The following is a 17,489-nucleotide window of genomic DNA, read 5'->3' on the forward strand; positions in this document are numbered from 1 at the left end:
AGCTAGACATAGAAAACCTACCCCAGTTTAAATACCTAATAGAAGACCAGATTGACTGATGAAATTACTATTATTACTGTGTTTTTCTTTACATATTTTTAGTTGTAGATGGACACAATACCTTTATTCTATTTATTTTTAGTGTGATGCTGAGGATCAAACCCAGTGTCTCACACATGCTAGGCAAGCACTCTACCACTGAACCACAACCCCAGCCCTCTATTATTACTATTTTATACACTAAAACCTTAGGAGAGTCTAACAAACATGGATGGGCTGTGGTTTTTTCTTTAAAAAAAAAAAAAAAAAACACAAGTGCTATGTTTTGTAGTTTGCAAGATTTAAATATATTTGCATAATTCAATTAAACTGTGCTTTTAGGCTTCTTTCTGATAAGAATAACACTGATTTGTGGGAAATTGCATATGTTTTCCTGATCCCTGGAACTCTCTTAAGAAAATGGAAGCTCTTGCATGCCCCTCATACAATAGTACTTTGCATCCCTGAAAGAGTTAATACATTCTTTAAAAAGAAGAGAGGGAACAATTTACCCAGTCTGCCAGTCTGGCTGGTGGAACACTTTGTGTTTATATTGCATTTTTCTGGAATGGAGTCTTTATCTAATCCTCACAGAAATCCCCATGACAAAAGTGTTTCTCATTTTATGGATGAGGAAATTGCTATAAAAAAGCGACTTGCCCAGAGTCACCCAGAGAATTAGTGATGTAAGGATTAGAGCTCCTTGTTCAGTATCCAGCATTGGTAACTCCCCACATTCCTTAATATCTGTACATAAAATGTGTTTTCTATATGAACTAACCTCAATTTAAAACGTCCCTGAAACCAAGCATGACATTGACAAAGGACAGGATCCCTTGATCCTCCCATGGTACCCGAGCTACCTATTCTTTTTTGTTTATTGATTTGTTCATTTCTTTACTTTGAAATGATGTGTCCTAAAGTCCAAAAACATCCTAAATATCCCTTTGAGACTTTAATAGTACTTTAAGACTGAGTAAAGGCCACCTAACCTCTGATCCCATCCTGCCTCTCTCAGCACAGGTTCTAGCTTCTTCCTAAATAGCTCCAGTCCACAAAGCAATGTGTTTTGTTGTCAGACAGGTTGTTACAATGTTTTGAAGGATTATTGTTTGTTTTATAAATTCCACTGATAGGTCTTCCTTCTGCCTACTACAATGTAAGAAATAAATCTATTGTCTTTTCTATATTACAGCCTTCAAAGAACTTGAAATAACTCTTATGTCACTAGCACATCTTCAGTACCTTAACTAAAGAACTTAAGTTCCTTAAGCCGTTCCTCAGATGGGTTGGTTTCCAGAAATCTCATCTACTCTGAGTCCCTCCTCTGGATTTTTAATAGATTACACATTTATTTATATAAAATACTCCTTTTTCTTGTTCTTGTGAATGACATTTTAGGGCACTCTTTACATTCCATTTCATGTGCGTTGTTGTGTTGTTAACTTCCTCCATGACAGTTGACAATCTACAGATATATAATTTTAAGTGTGATCAAGGTATTAAAAGTAAAATTATTCTAAGGACATTATACATCTAGCAATTCTGAAGTTAACCACAAGCCGAATAAAAACTACAGTCTTGGTACCTGAAAATAATTACTAGTTATCTAGTTGTTAAAACTGTGTTATTCATTACATTAACTCCCAATATTCATTCATTAAGATACAAATGATATTATCATTTATGTATCTAATAAAAGTGTTGAGACTCAGGCTCTATTAATTCATCCAATATCTAATTACTCAAGCACTGATGGTTCTTAATGAAAGAAGATTTATTTTTTAGACGGGGAACTACAATGTATTTGGTGATTGAGGGATTAGAAATGATACCATCCCCCAGAACACACATTCCAACCAATGAAAGTCTTTTGAATTTTCTCCTTTTCACATGCATCCAAAAAAAAAAAAAAGGCAAGTAAAGTACTTTTCTCATTCACAGCCTTATTCCAAATTAGGTTCTTTCCTTGATCAACCCTTTTCCAGCATTTATTTAATGCCCCTGATAAAATGTGGAAGGTCAATGTGTTTCCACATCACTTATTTCCTCTCTTGAAGAGGGAAGCAGATGTTTCACACCTGATGCAGTCGCCATGATGTGTTGCTTCCAGGGGCCAAACAGACTGGAAGTGTATTACACAGGCCCAGTGTGATGTGCTGCCAGACTGGAGACAGACTTGGCCAGGTGTGTGAAGGGCAAACTCAATTGAATTCATTTCTGCACATTCAGTCAAAGCAACCATCTCAGGACCCTTTGATCCCAGTTTTCACTGTCTGCCATGGGCACACGTTCCAGAGCAGAATTGGACCAAGGGTACTGATGAGATCTGGCAATTGCTATACAACATGCAAAGAACACGACTGGCAGAAAGAAACTATTCATTTGGTGGCTACAAAAGAGGGAATCCTGCTGTCCATGTGTGAAGCTAGGAAGTACAATGTGTGGTGGACAAAACTTCACCCAAATGCCAAAGCAAGATTTTGCCTCGTATTTTAGATTTCTCTTTCATGAGGATGATGCAAACACTCTGACCATCTGTTCCCTCAAATAACATGCTGTGTGGATAAAAAGACACCCACACTGACCTACAGTTGATGGGGATCCTTTTATTTTAAAGTCCTCTTGGGTTTTTTGAAGTTTTGGTTCTACTGTGATCCCAAGAATAAGCCATAACTAGTTCCCCATCTAAATCAACGAGGTATTAAGTATTCATTTTGTAGTTAACAGCTTATCTACAAATCAAACTAGACTGTAATTAATTCCTGAATACCCAAGACCTGTCACAATAGAGGCAGTGTCATTTTAGCAGGGCTTAGAATGTCTCTGCAAGACTGAATAAGGGCGTGGGTCTACATAGAGTTAATTCAATCCAAATGATATGATGATAAACTAAAATTTATTATAAAAATGGAAGAAAATAACTTTTGCAGAATAGTCAGTTATTTCACTGGTACTGACAGAAAAGTATATTACAAATGTAATGCACATCCTGTAGTTTGAATGAACAATGAAGGAATAGGATGCAGCTTTTCTCATGTGGTTTTATAAGAAAGTCAATAAAATCTTATAAGAAACATTGTTTTATAGATTCTCATTTTAAACTCAAAATTTTTCTGATTTTTTAACTCATATGTCATGATCTATTTTAATCCCAAATTTCTTTTAGGGCTGGTTGCTTCTACAAAAAGAGTCCATCATGAGTTTTTGGTTCAGAACTCTTTGAGGCATCCATGTTAACTCTAGATCTTTATGTTTAAAAAAAAATGTGTATGCAATATACAGTCTCCAGGGTTCCAGTCCATAAATGCACTAAACATCTGTATCCAGACATTAAGAATTCTGCTTTGAAATATCTAACGGTAATTGTCTTAGTATTTGTGGATACTGAGAAAGGAGAGGATGCCACTTTCTTCATTAGCAGTATAGCATGGTATCACATCACAGATATGAAAAATGACTTCTTTTTTCCCTGTTGGGAAAAGAAAAACAAAAAAAAATAATATGGCAAAACCCAAACACATAGGGAACATAGACTCTTTCTCATATTTCTGTTAAATACCTCTTTTCTACCAAACAACATAGTGAGGGTGTTAGACTTTTACTCTGAAAGCTACTGCATACTGATAATACTCATTATCGCACCACATGTCTATATAAAAAGAACCCTATCCTATGATTTTCATACACATTGCAGCATTTCACCTGAAATGTGGTCCTTACACACAGACTTTAAAGAGGTGATTATGGTGAGGCTCCTTGGTCCCTCAAAAGATTTGGGACTTTGGAGAGTTTTTCTCGAACAATAATGAAACATATTTAGTGATGTTTTCTATCTTCTAGCCCAAAATGCTATAATTTCAAAATAAAAATAGAGTATCCTAAGATATCCAGGGGTTTGTGCTCTCCTATTCATAAGGTGTTTAAAATTATAAGTAGTGACTAAATTTTATGATTCCTTTTATTATTCCTGAAACATATTCCTGGAATAGTACATTGAAATATTTAGATGGATCACTGAAAATTTTATACTAAAGGGTTTTTATGATGAAAACTTGTAAAGTGATCATTTTTTGTAAAGTGATTGAACATTTTTTGCAAATCCAAATTGTCAATATTGCGTTTGCTTAAATTTTAAAACTGTAATATTATAATACAATAAGATTGATGGTTCATGCCTTGGTTTCAATTTTCTAAGTACAGTACATCCAATTAAAAATAAATTAGAAACCGGCTAATGAATAATCATTAAATTGTATTCTTTTTTTCCTTTCACCTTCTATATTTTCTTTTAATCTTAAGTAATTTACTTTTATTAAAGACTTCTCTCTAATCCAAATATTTACCAGTGATTTGATTCTTCCCTGGGTAAATTACAATTTAAGCTATATTAATTGAAAATGGTATTTGTAGATTTGATAGGAAAAATTTAATTTCTGAATGAAAATAAAGCTAGTATGTGCTAGTCTGTGTCACGTCTTCAGAAAGGGTGTCGTAGCTAAAGATAATCAAGTCAAAATCAAAGATTTGATCTCATAAAAATTAGAATGCAAGTTCTAAAATAATGATATCATTTCTGCCCATTTTGCTTTGCAAATTTTATGATGCATCAACTTTAGTAATAAATTATGAATATTTAGCAAAACCAAAAATACCTTCTGGATGATGAATGCTCATGTTCAGCTTTGCTAATATCAAAAAGAAATATATACCATGTAAAATTTTTATTACATGACATACCAATTTTAAGTGTAATTTTTATTGGTCTGAAGGTCTACAGGTTAACTCCTTCTGCACAAGGTCCTGGCTTAGCAGGAATCCTTGGGGAGCCTTTCCTTGAAGACTATTCCAGAAGACAAACAGAATCTCCATAGTTTGTGTTGTCAAATATAACTGTAACAAGAGTGGTGTGTATTCTCCTATCTATATACTACTTCTTTGCCATAGATAAAGACTCCGAGAAAGATTCCTCCAGAGATTTGACCACAAAGCCTGACCCTCAAAGTTCAATGGAACCAACCAGAACAAAGTCAGAGCAGAAGGAAATGGGGACTGAGAATGAAGAAGCAATCAGGTGAGAATTTAATAAAACATATGATGCATGTTGGAGATAGTGCTGGATCCTGCACACACACAAAAATAATTCTAACACCTAATCCCTCTTTAGTTGAACAAAAGAGCAAGAAAACCACAACAGTCACATAAGGCAAAGCAATGGGCAAGAACTAAAAGGTAGGTTCAGGTCCAGTTCATTATGCTTTACCAGCCAGGCATGGCCACTAACCAAGAGCTCCACACAGCCTCCACAAATCACACCCACAGAAACATTGCAGTTACACGTGTGAGTCATTGTGTCATCATAGAAACAGCCCACATATTTATTAGGCATAAAATTTAAAAGGAAATAATTAAAGAAAATTTTCCCCAAGTTCACAAAGAAATGGCTATTTCAATTCTGTAAATATTTTATTGTTCCAGAAGATTATGATTTCTTCCCATCAACCAAAGAAAGTGTGGCATAAAAACCAAAGGTTACTACAGAAGTGGGCAATTTTTTATGCCACTGAAAGAACAAAGTTTTATAAATACTTCCCATAAAATTATTGGAAATATCACAAAAGAGGTGCCAATTTAAATGTGAATCCACAATAAAATCCAAGTAGGAGTCCCTTCATCTTCTTGGCATGACGTTATGGGCCTGCTGATCCAATTTGAATTGCTTCATTATATTTGATATAATTACAATGGACTTATGAAATAATAAGGAAATATTCTTCATCTTTAGCAGGCAAGAGGAGTTAGCCTTTCAAAAATAGGTAAAAGTAACTATTTTTCCATTCCACCCCACTCTACCCCTCCTTCTCTCTCGGCAGCTCTTTACTCTTTTAAACCATCTGCTGTCAGTATGAATTAATGTGATTATCCAGGATCCAGGGTATTGCTGATTGAACAATAGGCATCAGTAAGAGAGAGCACATTTTCAATGAACACAAATTTGGCTATATATGAAAATAAACACAAGCTCTCTCTTAACACATACATACACAATGCTATCGTGCTATCTGACAAAAATAAAACCTGATGTATCATTTAGGCAAAGAGAAGATGTTTAAACTCTGAAGTGAGGACTAGAATCTTACAACAGGATAAATAATTATTTATGTTATTTATATAATTATTGGTGCTTGCAGAATGCTTTGCACTCCTATTAGTAGGTCATCATTATCTTCCCTCCACAGATAAGCAACCAAGGCACAGAGAGGTTAATTAGTTTGCCTATAGTAATAGGGTTAGCTCAGATAAGATTAGACTGCAGAAGACTAGAATTCCTGAGTGGAACTTTTTCCTCTCTCTTGCCAATATACTCCCCTTAAATCAATGGCTTAACCTTCTGAATTAATCTCTCTTTCTAACATTTATTTTAATACATATAAGTTTTTGCAATAAGTAGTAGTAATAGGTTTTGAAGGAACTGAAGTTGAATCCATAACTAATATTTTGGGAGATATATTTCTCTTAACCCATATTTATTCCTACTAGAGTACTTTCACTTTTCTGAAAATGTAAAAAATATTGAAAGTTTTCAATTGCCCAGAAAGTAGGTCAAACAGTACAGTTCAATACTATGAAACTCCTTAATATGTCCTCTGAGAATCTGCCTGGTCTATCTCCTCCCTGTTTTTCCTTTGCCATCTCCCAACACATCTCCTTACTACCCACTTTCCTTTTGTAGCCACACCTCTCCTGTATATATTTCAGTCTCTTATACTCATCACATTCCCTGCTGACATCAACTCTTCAGATTGCATTCTGACCATTCCCTCCTTTGAAAGGCCTTTCATGCTCTTTGTAACTAGGTCATATGCCCCTGTAATAAAAGCTTTTGCATTGTGTATATTCCTGTTGCAATTCATATGATTCGTCTCACCTCTCAGTTATGTGCTTCTTTATGACAGGGGCCATGGTGTCTGTATTATTGATGACTGGTATCCCCATCACCTAGCTCTGTACCTGGTACATGATAAATTTACAAAAGCTACTGATCAAATGAATTATTGGGTGAATCCCAACCTACTGGATTTATTGCTCTGGAACTTCTAAATTTTCAAAATTGTATAGTGTCTACAAGAGGAGAGAGCAAGACATGAGTGGTACCCAAGCCTTTCCATTCCTGCTTGGAATCCTTGGTAAGAGCAAGGGTGGCAGGTGGCACATTATAAAGAGAATGAGGAAACAACCTTAGGCTCTAAAGTCTCTGTTTGGGATAGGGATGTAGCTTAGTGGTAGAGCATTTGCCTGGCATGTGTGAGGCCCTTGGTTCCATCCCCAACACCACAAAAATAAGTAAATAAATAAGTCAAGTCAGTCTTAATTCCTTAGTCCTCTTCTTGGCTTTGCATCACTATCATTATCCTGAGCTGGCAAAATTATTTGCATCCAGATCAATTTTTTTGATATTTTCCTGACAACACTTTCTGCAACATAGATAGTGGTGCCACTGGAGAATTATTGATGAGCTGAGTAGGCCCAAGTTAGCTGAAAGCTCTTGCTTTGCTACAGGAAGACTTTCTGCATCTTTTCTGAGGACCAATGAAAACCACAAGCATTGAAAGAACAGCTTAAAACGAGCTAGTTGTAGTGTTACCTTTGACTAAAGTTAATGGAAATCTTAATCTTCCAGGACCACGTAAGACTTATCAAAACTTTCTGTTTTAACCACATGGGCAACAATGCTACCACACCTAGAATCCTAAACAGCATAATTTTATATATGATTACATAAGATAAATGATAAAATAATTGCCTATTGAAAATACCATTTCATAGTGCCCTCAATGAGTAAAGCTCATTTTGGTACATTTAGTTATTAAAAATCAGCATCTTCAACTTTAAGCAAGGTTAAGTTTTAAAAAGCTTTTTCTCCTAGAAAAAGCATTAAGGATTTGATTGATTGTAGGCACTAAATATAGATATGTGACTGACTAGTCCTCACCTCAATTATTTTAAATTTGGAAAAAGTTAGGTTATTAATAAACAAAATTTAAAAGTAGGTTTCTTATTCTAAGTGCATTTACCTTATCCTGTGGCCTAAGCCCTGGGCTGAATAAGGATTAATGTGTCTGGGCTGATCAACAAGTAGTGGGGAGAATGCAGATTGGGAATTTTGCTGTCTCTGTGTGAAAACTGCAGTGTGATATTGTTGATTACATCTATAGTTTCTGTTATGCTCAGAAAATGCACAGGGGTAGAGACCATGAGGAATATAAGCATAAAGGTTACCATTTATATCAGTCAAGGTTCTCCTGAGAAGCAGAACTGATAGGATATACACATATACAAATTTTTATCATTAAGAAATGGCTAAGGACATTATGGAGGCTGAAAATTCCTAAAATCTATAATCACCAAGCTGTAGACTCAAGAGAACCAATAGTGTTTTTCCAACTCCAGTCAGAGAACCAAAGGAGCCAAAGGTATAAGTTCCAATCCAGAAGCTGGCAGACCCAAGACTCAAAACGAATCAGTGGTTCAGTTTTCTGTCTGAAGACAAGAAAAAGCAGTGTCCAAGCTCAAAAAGAGCAGAAGGACTCTCCTCTAACTCTCAGGAGATCAGCCTCCTTGTTCAATACAGGTCTCCAACTGACTAAATGAGATGCACATTAAGAAAGACACCTGCTTTACTCATGCTACTGATTTTAATGTTCATCCTATCCAAAATGCTTTCACATCTAGTATAATGTTTGCCCAAAGATCAGAGCGCCCTGTGGCCCAATCAAGTTGACACATAAAGTTAATTATCACACCATCTCCATTATGCACATAAAGGAATTAAAACTATATAGATTCTGTTTTCTCTGTGGCTAAAGTACCCATTTCACCCTGTTCTTGCCTTATTGAACTCAGGCTTACTCAAAACTTGTTAACTTAGAGCCTCCGTACTCTTGAGCATACAGAGCAAAGATCTTCAGCTTGCCAAAAAACGAAATCTAATGTTAGAGTTTATAAAATTGAGCATCCAGTTGATAAAATGTTCCTTTTGCCCTTGTCTCAAATATTGTTCTGTAATAATAAAAGAATATTAGTATGTATTATCAATTTGACTTTTTATATAAAGAGAAAGAAGTGAGTTTTACATTACTACAAAGAAAGTTTACATTATTATAAAGATGTGATTTTTTTCATAAAACAAAAATCACTCTGACATTTTTTATCCAATCCTCAACAAGTTTCTAAATACTGCCTAAAACTAATTTTCTCACCACAGTAATACCACTTATCTCAAATACATGTCAGCCAAGGAAGAGATCTTCTTTGAAGATATCCCAGTATTACATGTCCACGTTTCTGACTGGAATCCACTTGAATTAAACTAGATTTCTTTCTTTCCTTCTTTTTTATGTCCTTTTACAACATTTTCTAAATTCTCCATCTGAGAAAAAGAAATTCTCTGCTGATCGTCCCCGCCAAAAACCAATCAATTTGTTTTCTTGTCAGATGAATCATTTGTCTTTTAAAAGACATGAGTTTCACCTCTGGAAAGACCCATTGATATCATTTGTCCATTACCAAGGAAAACAGCCCGTTTCTGGCATTCTATTCAGCACATCCTTATTTTTTTTAATATAAAAAGATATATTTTTGATGGACACTAATGAATAGCAAGCGAAAGAAGATGTGTTTTGCCTGGAAACATCAAATAGCTACTTCTGGAAAAAGAGACAGAGTTGAATGGCTGATAGGTTAAGTGGTTAAATGATGAACAAGCAAGGGAGTAAAACATTCAGTGCCTGTGACTGGGGTGTGCTTCCAGACTGACTTACAGTATAGTACGTGACTTTTCATCACCATTGCTACCCATGACGCTGAAAAGGAAGGTTATTTCTATGAATAGTCTTTGTTCATAATAGCAATCAGTCTCTATTTGGGTGGTTTTAAAATAGGCAATCATTTCTCAGCAGGAACAATGAGAGCAGAATAGAATTCAGAATCTTATCAGCCCTCATAAACACTGACATTTATTGTCTTGTAACTAGAAAAAGCAAGAATCACTGCAGGAAAGATGTTTAAAAATCCATATGTGCCTTTAGAGTTGAAATAGAAAAGGAATGTCACCTATCAAGTTTATAAAAATAAAATGCAATTTATACTTCAATACTTTACAAGCTTTTAATAAGAAACAAAAAGGAAATCAGCTATATGTTTACCAAATTTGTGGGGTACTTAGTGAAAATTATGCACTATTACTTTTAGCCCAAAATTGAAAATTTTCCTCTATGATAAGAATACTTGTATAATTAAGCATTATGAATGCTTTGAACAACAGATTGTCTATTTATTTCTAATAATGATTGCTAACTTCTATTTTTAGCATATAGCAGATTTAATGTTTTTAGAAAATTCTTTGGGGATAATATAATATAAAATACTGGATAAAAATATAAAATCATACCTTTTCATGCATGACTGAACTTCTGGAAAGCAAATGCAGAATGTAATTAAAATAAAAAATTAGAAAGTTTAAAAATTGTAATAAGATGAAGAAGAACAAAGTTAAGAAGTGGAGATTGTAACCAGATATGAAGAAAGTAAAAAAAGTAGCTATGCCTTAACTCCTAATGACATTATGGAATTTGGATGACAATGATGTGTTAATGTATGTTTAATTGTCAAAAATGTACCACTCTGTTGGAGGATATTGAAAATAGGGGAGGTTATGTATGTGTGGGAGCAGAGGAGTATAGGAAATCTATATCTTTAGTTTAATTTTGCTATGGACCTAAAACTGTTGAAATAGCAAGCAAACTGCTATTTCTTAAATAAGATAAAATTAAAATATTTTCTATAAAGAGGGACAATTGAGAACTAAAAGACATAAGTCTGATTAATTTTAAAATATCTTAATTGAACATGCATATTAAAATATCTTTGAAATGTGATATTAATTAAAACAGAATTTTTAACTTCCATATACTAAATTTATGGCCTTATGACAAGTAAGTGCATGCAATTCTTTCAATTATTAAATGAAACTAGTGAGCCAACTCTCCTAGTGTGGGTAACTGTAAAATAATTCTCTGTTTTTGAATAGACAAGTATTTAAAGTTATCAAAGATAATGCACATTGGTACACCACAATTAGCAAATTGGATCCAAAGAACACTGAAAGAACTCATGTCTAGTACCTGTTCAAGCTTAATTAGAACAAATACAAAAATCGACCTTATACTATGATTTAGACCTTGTAACATCTGCTCAAGAGCTCTTCAAAAACACAAATATTTGCATTTTACCCTCCAGCACTACTGATTTATTTGGTCTGAAGCATGGTATTTCTAAAAATCTTCTTAGAAAATTCTAGTGTATATGTAGGAAGGAGAACCATTTCTCTAGAACATAAAGTAGATCTCAGAAAGTTTTAAAGATTTTATGTCATATAGAATATATTCTCTAATCACTTTCCCATAAAATTTCATGTTAATTTTTAAAGCTAAACTTTTCAGAAATCTCACACAATTAAGAACACACTTTTAAGTAGTCCTGAGGTCAAAAAAAATGAATCATAAGGGAAAATACTTAGAAAGAATCACCAGTGAATAAGTTGCACTTCAAACTTGGAGAATAATTTTAAAAATCTACAACTTATTTGTTTTTGCTCTTCTCTCTTTATTCTTATTTTTTGTTTGTCTTATATTAACTAGTTGATTTTAAATACAAGTTGAATATAAAATTCATTTGGAAGAACAAAAATAGAAAAAGGATGAGAAATAAGAGTAATGAATATGGTTTTTGTCCTACAAAATATTAAAACCTACTTAGTCTTCTACAATTAAAAAAGTGTGATATTGGCATATGAATAGAAAAATCAATAATATATATATTTATATTATGTATATATATAATACAGAAATAAATCTAACTTCATATAGAAATATAGTATATTATAAGGATGGCATCTAAAATCAGTAGGGAAAAGATAGACTTAAATAAGCAGTATTAAAGAAACTAGATAGACATTAATAAAAAAAAAAACTAAAATTTATCCTTCATGGAAAAAACTCAAATTGAATTTATCCTTCATGCTACACACTATAGAATTTCCCAATAGGCCAAAGATTTAAACATAAAAATAGTAAAAACATGTAAGTACTAGAGAAAAATAAACAAATTCCTTTATTTGTAGAAACACATACTAAGTCCTAACATTCAAAATTCAAAAGCGATAGAAGAAATGCCAGATAAATTTTACTACAAAAAAGATTTAGTATTACCGAAAAAAATATCATAAGCAAAATAAAAAAGAATCAGCAAAAATCTACATATGAAAACTCACATTACTACTTTCTCTGGAGACTCAGCATTTTATTTTTGAGACTGATAATACATTTAAGCTTTGTTTTGCGTTAAGATACTTTAAAATTGTTAATGACTTAATCAACCTGATGTCTTTGTGATATGTTGCCACCAACCACTATTTCATTTTTCCTTTTCTTAAGATTAAATAGCAGAAACTCGGTGTACTTTATTAATTAATTTTGGCTGTTAATTAGCCAAAAGTAAACCAATGTATCATGTAATCCCAGGAGTAAAACAGTGATCTAGTATTCAATATAGTATAGTCAGATGATCCATTCTAAGTTCAACAAGGTAATTTTATTAGTAGTACATACCTAAGTGTATATTATGTATAAAATAATATTCATATACTATATATTTTAGGATATATATGTATGTGTGTGTATATTATGTATTTTAGGATATATATGTATGTGTGTGTGTGTGTGTGTGTATATATATATATCATGGAATATCCTTCTAGAATATCCTTCTAGCAGTGAATATCCTTCTAGAGTGTCTGTTCGTGCTTTCTGTACTCTTAAAAGTCATTAGTAATGTTGTCAGAAATTGGATACGATGTACCAAGATAAAGCAGGCTAGTATTGGAAATAGCAATAGTGCTGTACTGGTAGGTGGTTGACATGAGTCAGCAGACAAAAGATAAAAATGTTATGAGTATGTGTAGTGGCCCTGAGAGAGGACCAGCCTACAGACACAGTTTGTGGTCCTATCTTAAATAGCTTCACTCTTTATCATGGAGAGATGACGGCTCAGTTTCTTGTTGCCATAGAAAACCAGAGCACACAGAAATTCTGTGTCTATTTTCTTCCTCTTGGCATAAAAAAAAAGGAAATTAGACAATTTTTATATTGTTTTATAGTACTTAAATTATGACTTTCAGAATATGGTCTTCTTGTGTATTATGATTGATTGATGGATATTGACTGGAAATTTTGAAATTTATACAAGAGAATAAATTCAGATTACTATGAGGCAGGCAACTAATACTCCCAAATAAAGCCTCCAGAGGAGATGGAAAACAACAGAGCAATCCTGATGACACAATAGACCGTAGGTAGGAGGGAATGCTGAATGTTTCCTACGTTGAGTTCAAGAAAAGGTCTCCTTCCTTTTATGAAGTCAACCCAGCTGAGCGTGATTCACATCATCTAATTTTTTCTAAATTCTTTTTTTTTAATCTAGAAGTCCATACTTTTGAATTATCTGAAAAGAAAATTGAAGTTCTTTTAAACAATAGGCCAAATACAGCTACAAGTCATCAGTTTACCATCTCTGCCTTGAAAGAAGGGATGAATTCTAAATAAGTTCACTGTCAAAAAAATATAATTCCATTATACACTTAGAGATGTGGTCTATCAGAAAAAAATATTCATGAATGTTGTTCCTCATAAATCATTTCTAGGACACAGAGTCAAAACTATAGGAATTGTTTGTATGTTTTAATTAACATTATTACATTTCCTTCCAATTTAATTTTATTGTTGCTTTTAAGGTTTTAGCTTATATTGTAATTTTTAGAGATATTTGCAGTTTGAGATAAATTTTGTCTGACAGTATTTAATAAGCAGTCTTGTATGATAAATAAGAGATTTTTATAATCGGCTTCTTTAATGGTATTCTTTTGTTTAATATTTTTTAGTTGTCAGCAGACCTTTATTTCACTTATTTATATGCAGTGCTAAGAATCGAACCCAGTGCCTCACACATACTAGACAAGCACTGTACCAATCAGCCACAGCCACAGCCCCTTTAATGGCATTCCTAATAGTCCAAATATATATTAGTAACAAGAGCCTAGAAAAGAGGCTTGGTTGATTCTATTTTACAGTTAATTGATTGATGGAGGCAGGAAGATCTGGTCAAAATAGGTGAAATGGAAACTCTCCATTCTGAAAAAAATAAATGTATGGCTCACTGTGTTTCCTACAGTCCTTGTCCCCTTGGGAGGAGGACTTGATGAGTTTACCAAGGACTGGCTTCAGCAGGAGACGGGAGTAGAGATGTGGAGGGTGAGGGGATACCTCCCTACCTGGAATAGCAGACTGGAGTCAGATAAGAAAGAAAACGGATTTCCACCCAGTGAGAGGTAATTTCTGGCACAAGAAATGGCAAACCTAATACACTGGTTTAGAGCACATAGATTTGAGGAAGCAGCAAACATGCCACACAGGTTATCTAAGAGAATCAACCTAGGAATAAGCTGGCCACGGGATCAGTGCAAAGATGGCAGCCTTTTAAGATACCTCCATCCTCTGTCCTCCCTTCTGAGCTAGGAAGGCACCTGAACACTCCATCAGGTGAGCAAGCAAAGTCATGGGGAATAACTCAGCTGATAATGTGAGGCAAGTACCAGTAAGAGTGACCCTTCCATCTCAGATGTTTAGCACAGGATCTGCCATTTAGAACATATAGTAGAAGTTCTCCAGTTCATGAATAAAATGTGTGTTTTACTCTGCTAGATTGCTACACAGTGAAAGAATATATATATATATATACACACACACATATACATATATACATATACATATATATACATACATATATGTATATGTATATATATATATTAAGAATATATAATATATGTTTTTAAGTTTCTGATAAGAACTTTTATAAGTATAGTTTTAGATTTAAATATTATTCTCATTTTAAATATAGAAATGTTTTCATATATGGTTGTTTTCACTGCTCATGAAATGTCTTGGCTGCTTTTCCTTATATGGAAGGCAATGTTTTTATTTGTTTTTACATTTTTACATGATTTCAGCATCCCATAATATCTGGACAGTTTGTTATATAATGTGGTAAAACATAAAACTAAGAGCTCAAATGTCTAATAATTCTATATCAATAGAAATTCACCCTAATTCTGCTGAGACAGTAATATTCCTGCATGTAGTTTATGTCCCAACCATCAGCTAGTTAAACTGCCTGCTAGGTAAACTGGCCTAATGATTCATTTCACTGCAACCATAGCTCATATGCAGACGTTCAACAGTGCCCTGATGTGGGCACCAACTCACAGAACTTGTTATTGTAAGACACTGACAGACAACGGAATAACAGCTATGCTACTCTGTGGTATAAGAAAAAGCAGTAAATGGACAATTGGAGCAATCAGAGGAAAAGTTCTGCATGCTCCCATCACCAATTTGTGTCTGTGCCAGGGCCCATTTCATCAGTTTTTGTTCCTATTACGCAGGAAAACTGCGTCTAAGCTCTCTTCAGTGAACTAATCCCCTCTCTCTAACTCACAGACATCACTCTGGTAATTTTTCCCTTCTCTCCAACAACGCCTAATTATTTTTCTCTCTGTTGCATAGTATCTATAAGCATATAGACATGTTATAGCATTTCCCATACTTAAAAAAAAAAAGTAACAAAACACCTCTCTTCCTCTCTTAGTTCCAAGTGAGCTACAGTTATTGCCTACTTTTCCTCTCGCCTATCACAGCAAATTGACTCAAACCAGCTACCTATATTCACTTTTACTACTACCTCTCTGCCCATGCTCTCTGGAACCTGTTACAATCAGGATCTTATTCCTTCACTTGAACTTGTATGAAAGCTTTTATTGGATTTTATTCCAGTTTTATCAATATCAATAATGCCTCAAACCTGTCAGAGTTGATGGCCAATCCCTGGTTCTGTGGTTTTTGTTTTTGTTTTCACCTATCAGCACCTATTTATAGTTAATCCTTCATGTCCTCCTTGAAGCACCATCTTTATTTGGCTCCCCAGATACCACTGTTTTGGGCTATTGATTTACCTGACTGGCCACTCTTCCTCACTGCTCATGGATGGTTCCTCCTCTTCCCAACCTCTAAACCTTAAGGGCTCAAGCACCATTCTCACTCCTTCTTTATTCTCCCTACATTCTAAAAATAGATGATTTTTCAGCTCCATGGCCTTAAGTGACATTAACACCTGATGACTCCCAAATTTGTATTTTCTTTCTGGATCTGTACCAATCGCCTATGCAGTATCCATCCTTCCAAGTCTGTTAGACATATCAAAATGTGCATATCCAGAACCAATCAGTTTTTCTCACCTCTTCCAAATTTGCCCCTCTCAAGTCTTTCTCTGATGTACAAAGGTACCTTCATTCCTCTCTTTGATCAGGCCCAAAATTCACCCTTCTCTTTCTCTTATACCCTATATTCAAAGCAATAGTGAATTCTTTTAAGTAGCATGTGATAACATGCTACTTAAGTCTTATCCCTACCCATCTTCTCCCATAGGACTATTGCAGTAATCTCCTAAGTGGTCACCTGTCTTTCCCTCTTTGTCCTCTCCTGGTCCTCTCAATGGAGTGGACTGGATGATCCTTTGCAATGCAAATTATCCAGTTATCCTCCAGATTCTCCTCTGGCTTCTCATCTAATGCTGAGAAAACCTGAAGTCTTTATGACAAAGACCCATATTATCTGCCTCCAAGCCCCCAATCCTGCTGCTTTCCTGACCTAAACTCCCACATTTTAACCCTCTAACACTGGAACAATCTTTCCCTCAGATACCTATAAAACTTTCTCATTTGCTTCTTTCAAAATCTTCTCAAATTTCATCCTATTGGAAGGGCATTCACTGACACTCTATAAAAAATAGCAGTAAGTTTCAGTCTCCATCTTCTTTACCTTGATTGGCCTTTCGTCTTTGCATTTTATCATTGCCTGACATATTCTGTGTTTTTTAAATGTCTATATTGTCCCTTTCTCCCTACTTCAAAGTAAAGTGTTTGAGGATAGAATTGTGTTTGTTTGCCTCTATATTCTCAACTCCAAAAAGACTCTGGCATATAGTAGGCCCTATGATAAGTAAATGCTGAATGAATGTATGGATGAGGAAATGAGATCCCCAAATTATATAATTTTGAAGGGAAGATAATATTTTCCTCATAAAATTGTGACTATTTTTTATTCCTTAAATTTAAAATATTATCAAGTTAATTTTTCTTAAGTAACTCTGCACATATTTCATGAATATATTTGATCAAGCCCCATGTCTGATTTCATAACATTTTTATCACGAATGCTACCAAGTCTTTTCTAATGGCTCCTAGCAAATTCACATCTTAAATGTACTTTTAAGCTATTTGG

General features: G+C 34.2%; 1 protein-coding gene across 1 annotated transcript in view; it reads left to right on the forward strand.

Annotated features, from left to right (window-relative positions):
- Nucleotides 1–17,489, forward strand: part of Cngb3 (cyclic nucleotide gated channel subunit beta 3) — a 157,300-nt gene that overhangs the window by 9,213 nt on the left and 130,598 nt on the right. The window contains exon 3 of the mRNA XM_071602432.1: nt 4,987–5,113. Within this exon, the coding sequence (XP_071458533.1) occupies nt 4,987–5,113 (127 nt within the window). The remainder of the gene's footprint in view (nt 1–4,986; nt 5,114–17,489) is intronic.

The sequence above is a fragment of the Marmota flaviventris genome, chromosome 15 (assembly GCF_047511675.1).
Source record: "Marmota flaviventris isolate mMarFla1 chromosome 15, mMarFla1.hap1, whole genome shotgun sequence".
Taxonomy (NCBI): Eukaryota; Metazoa; Chordata; class Mammalia; order Rodentia; family Sciuridae; genus Marmota; species Marmota flaviventris.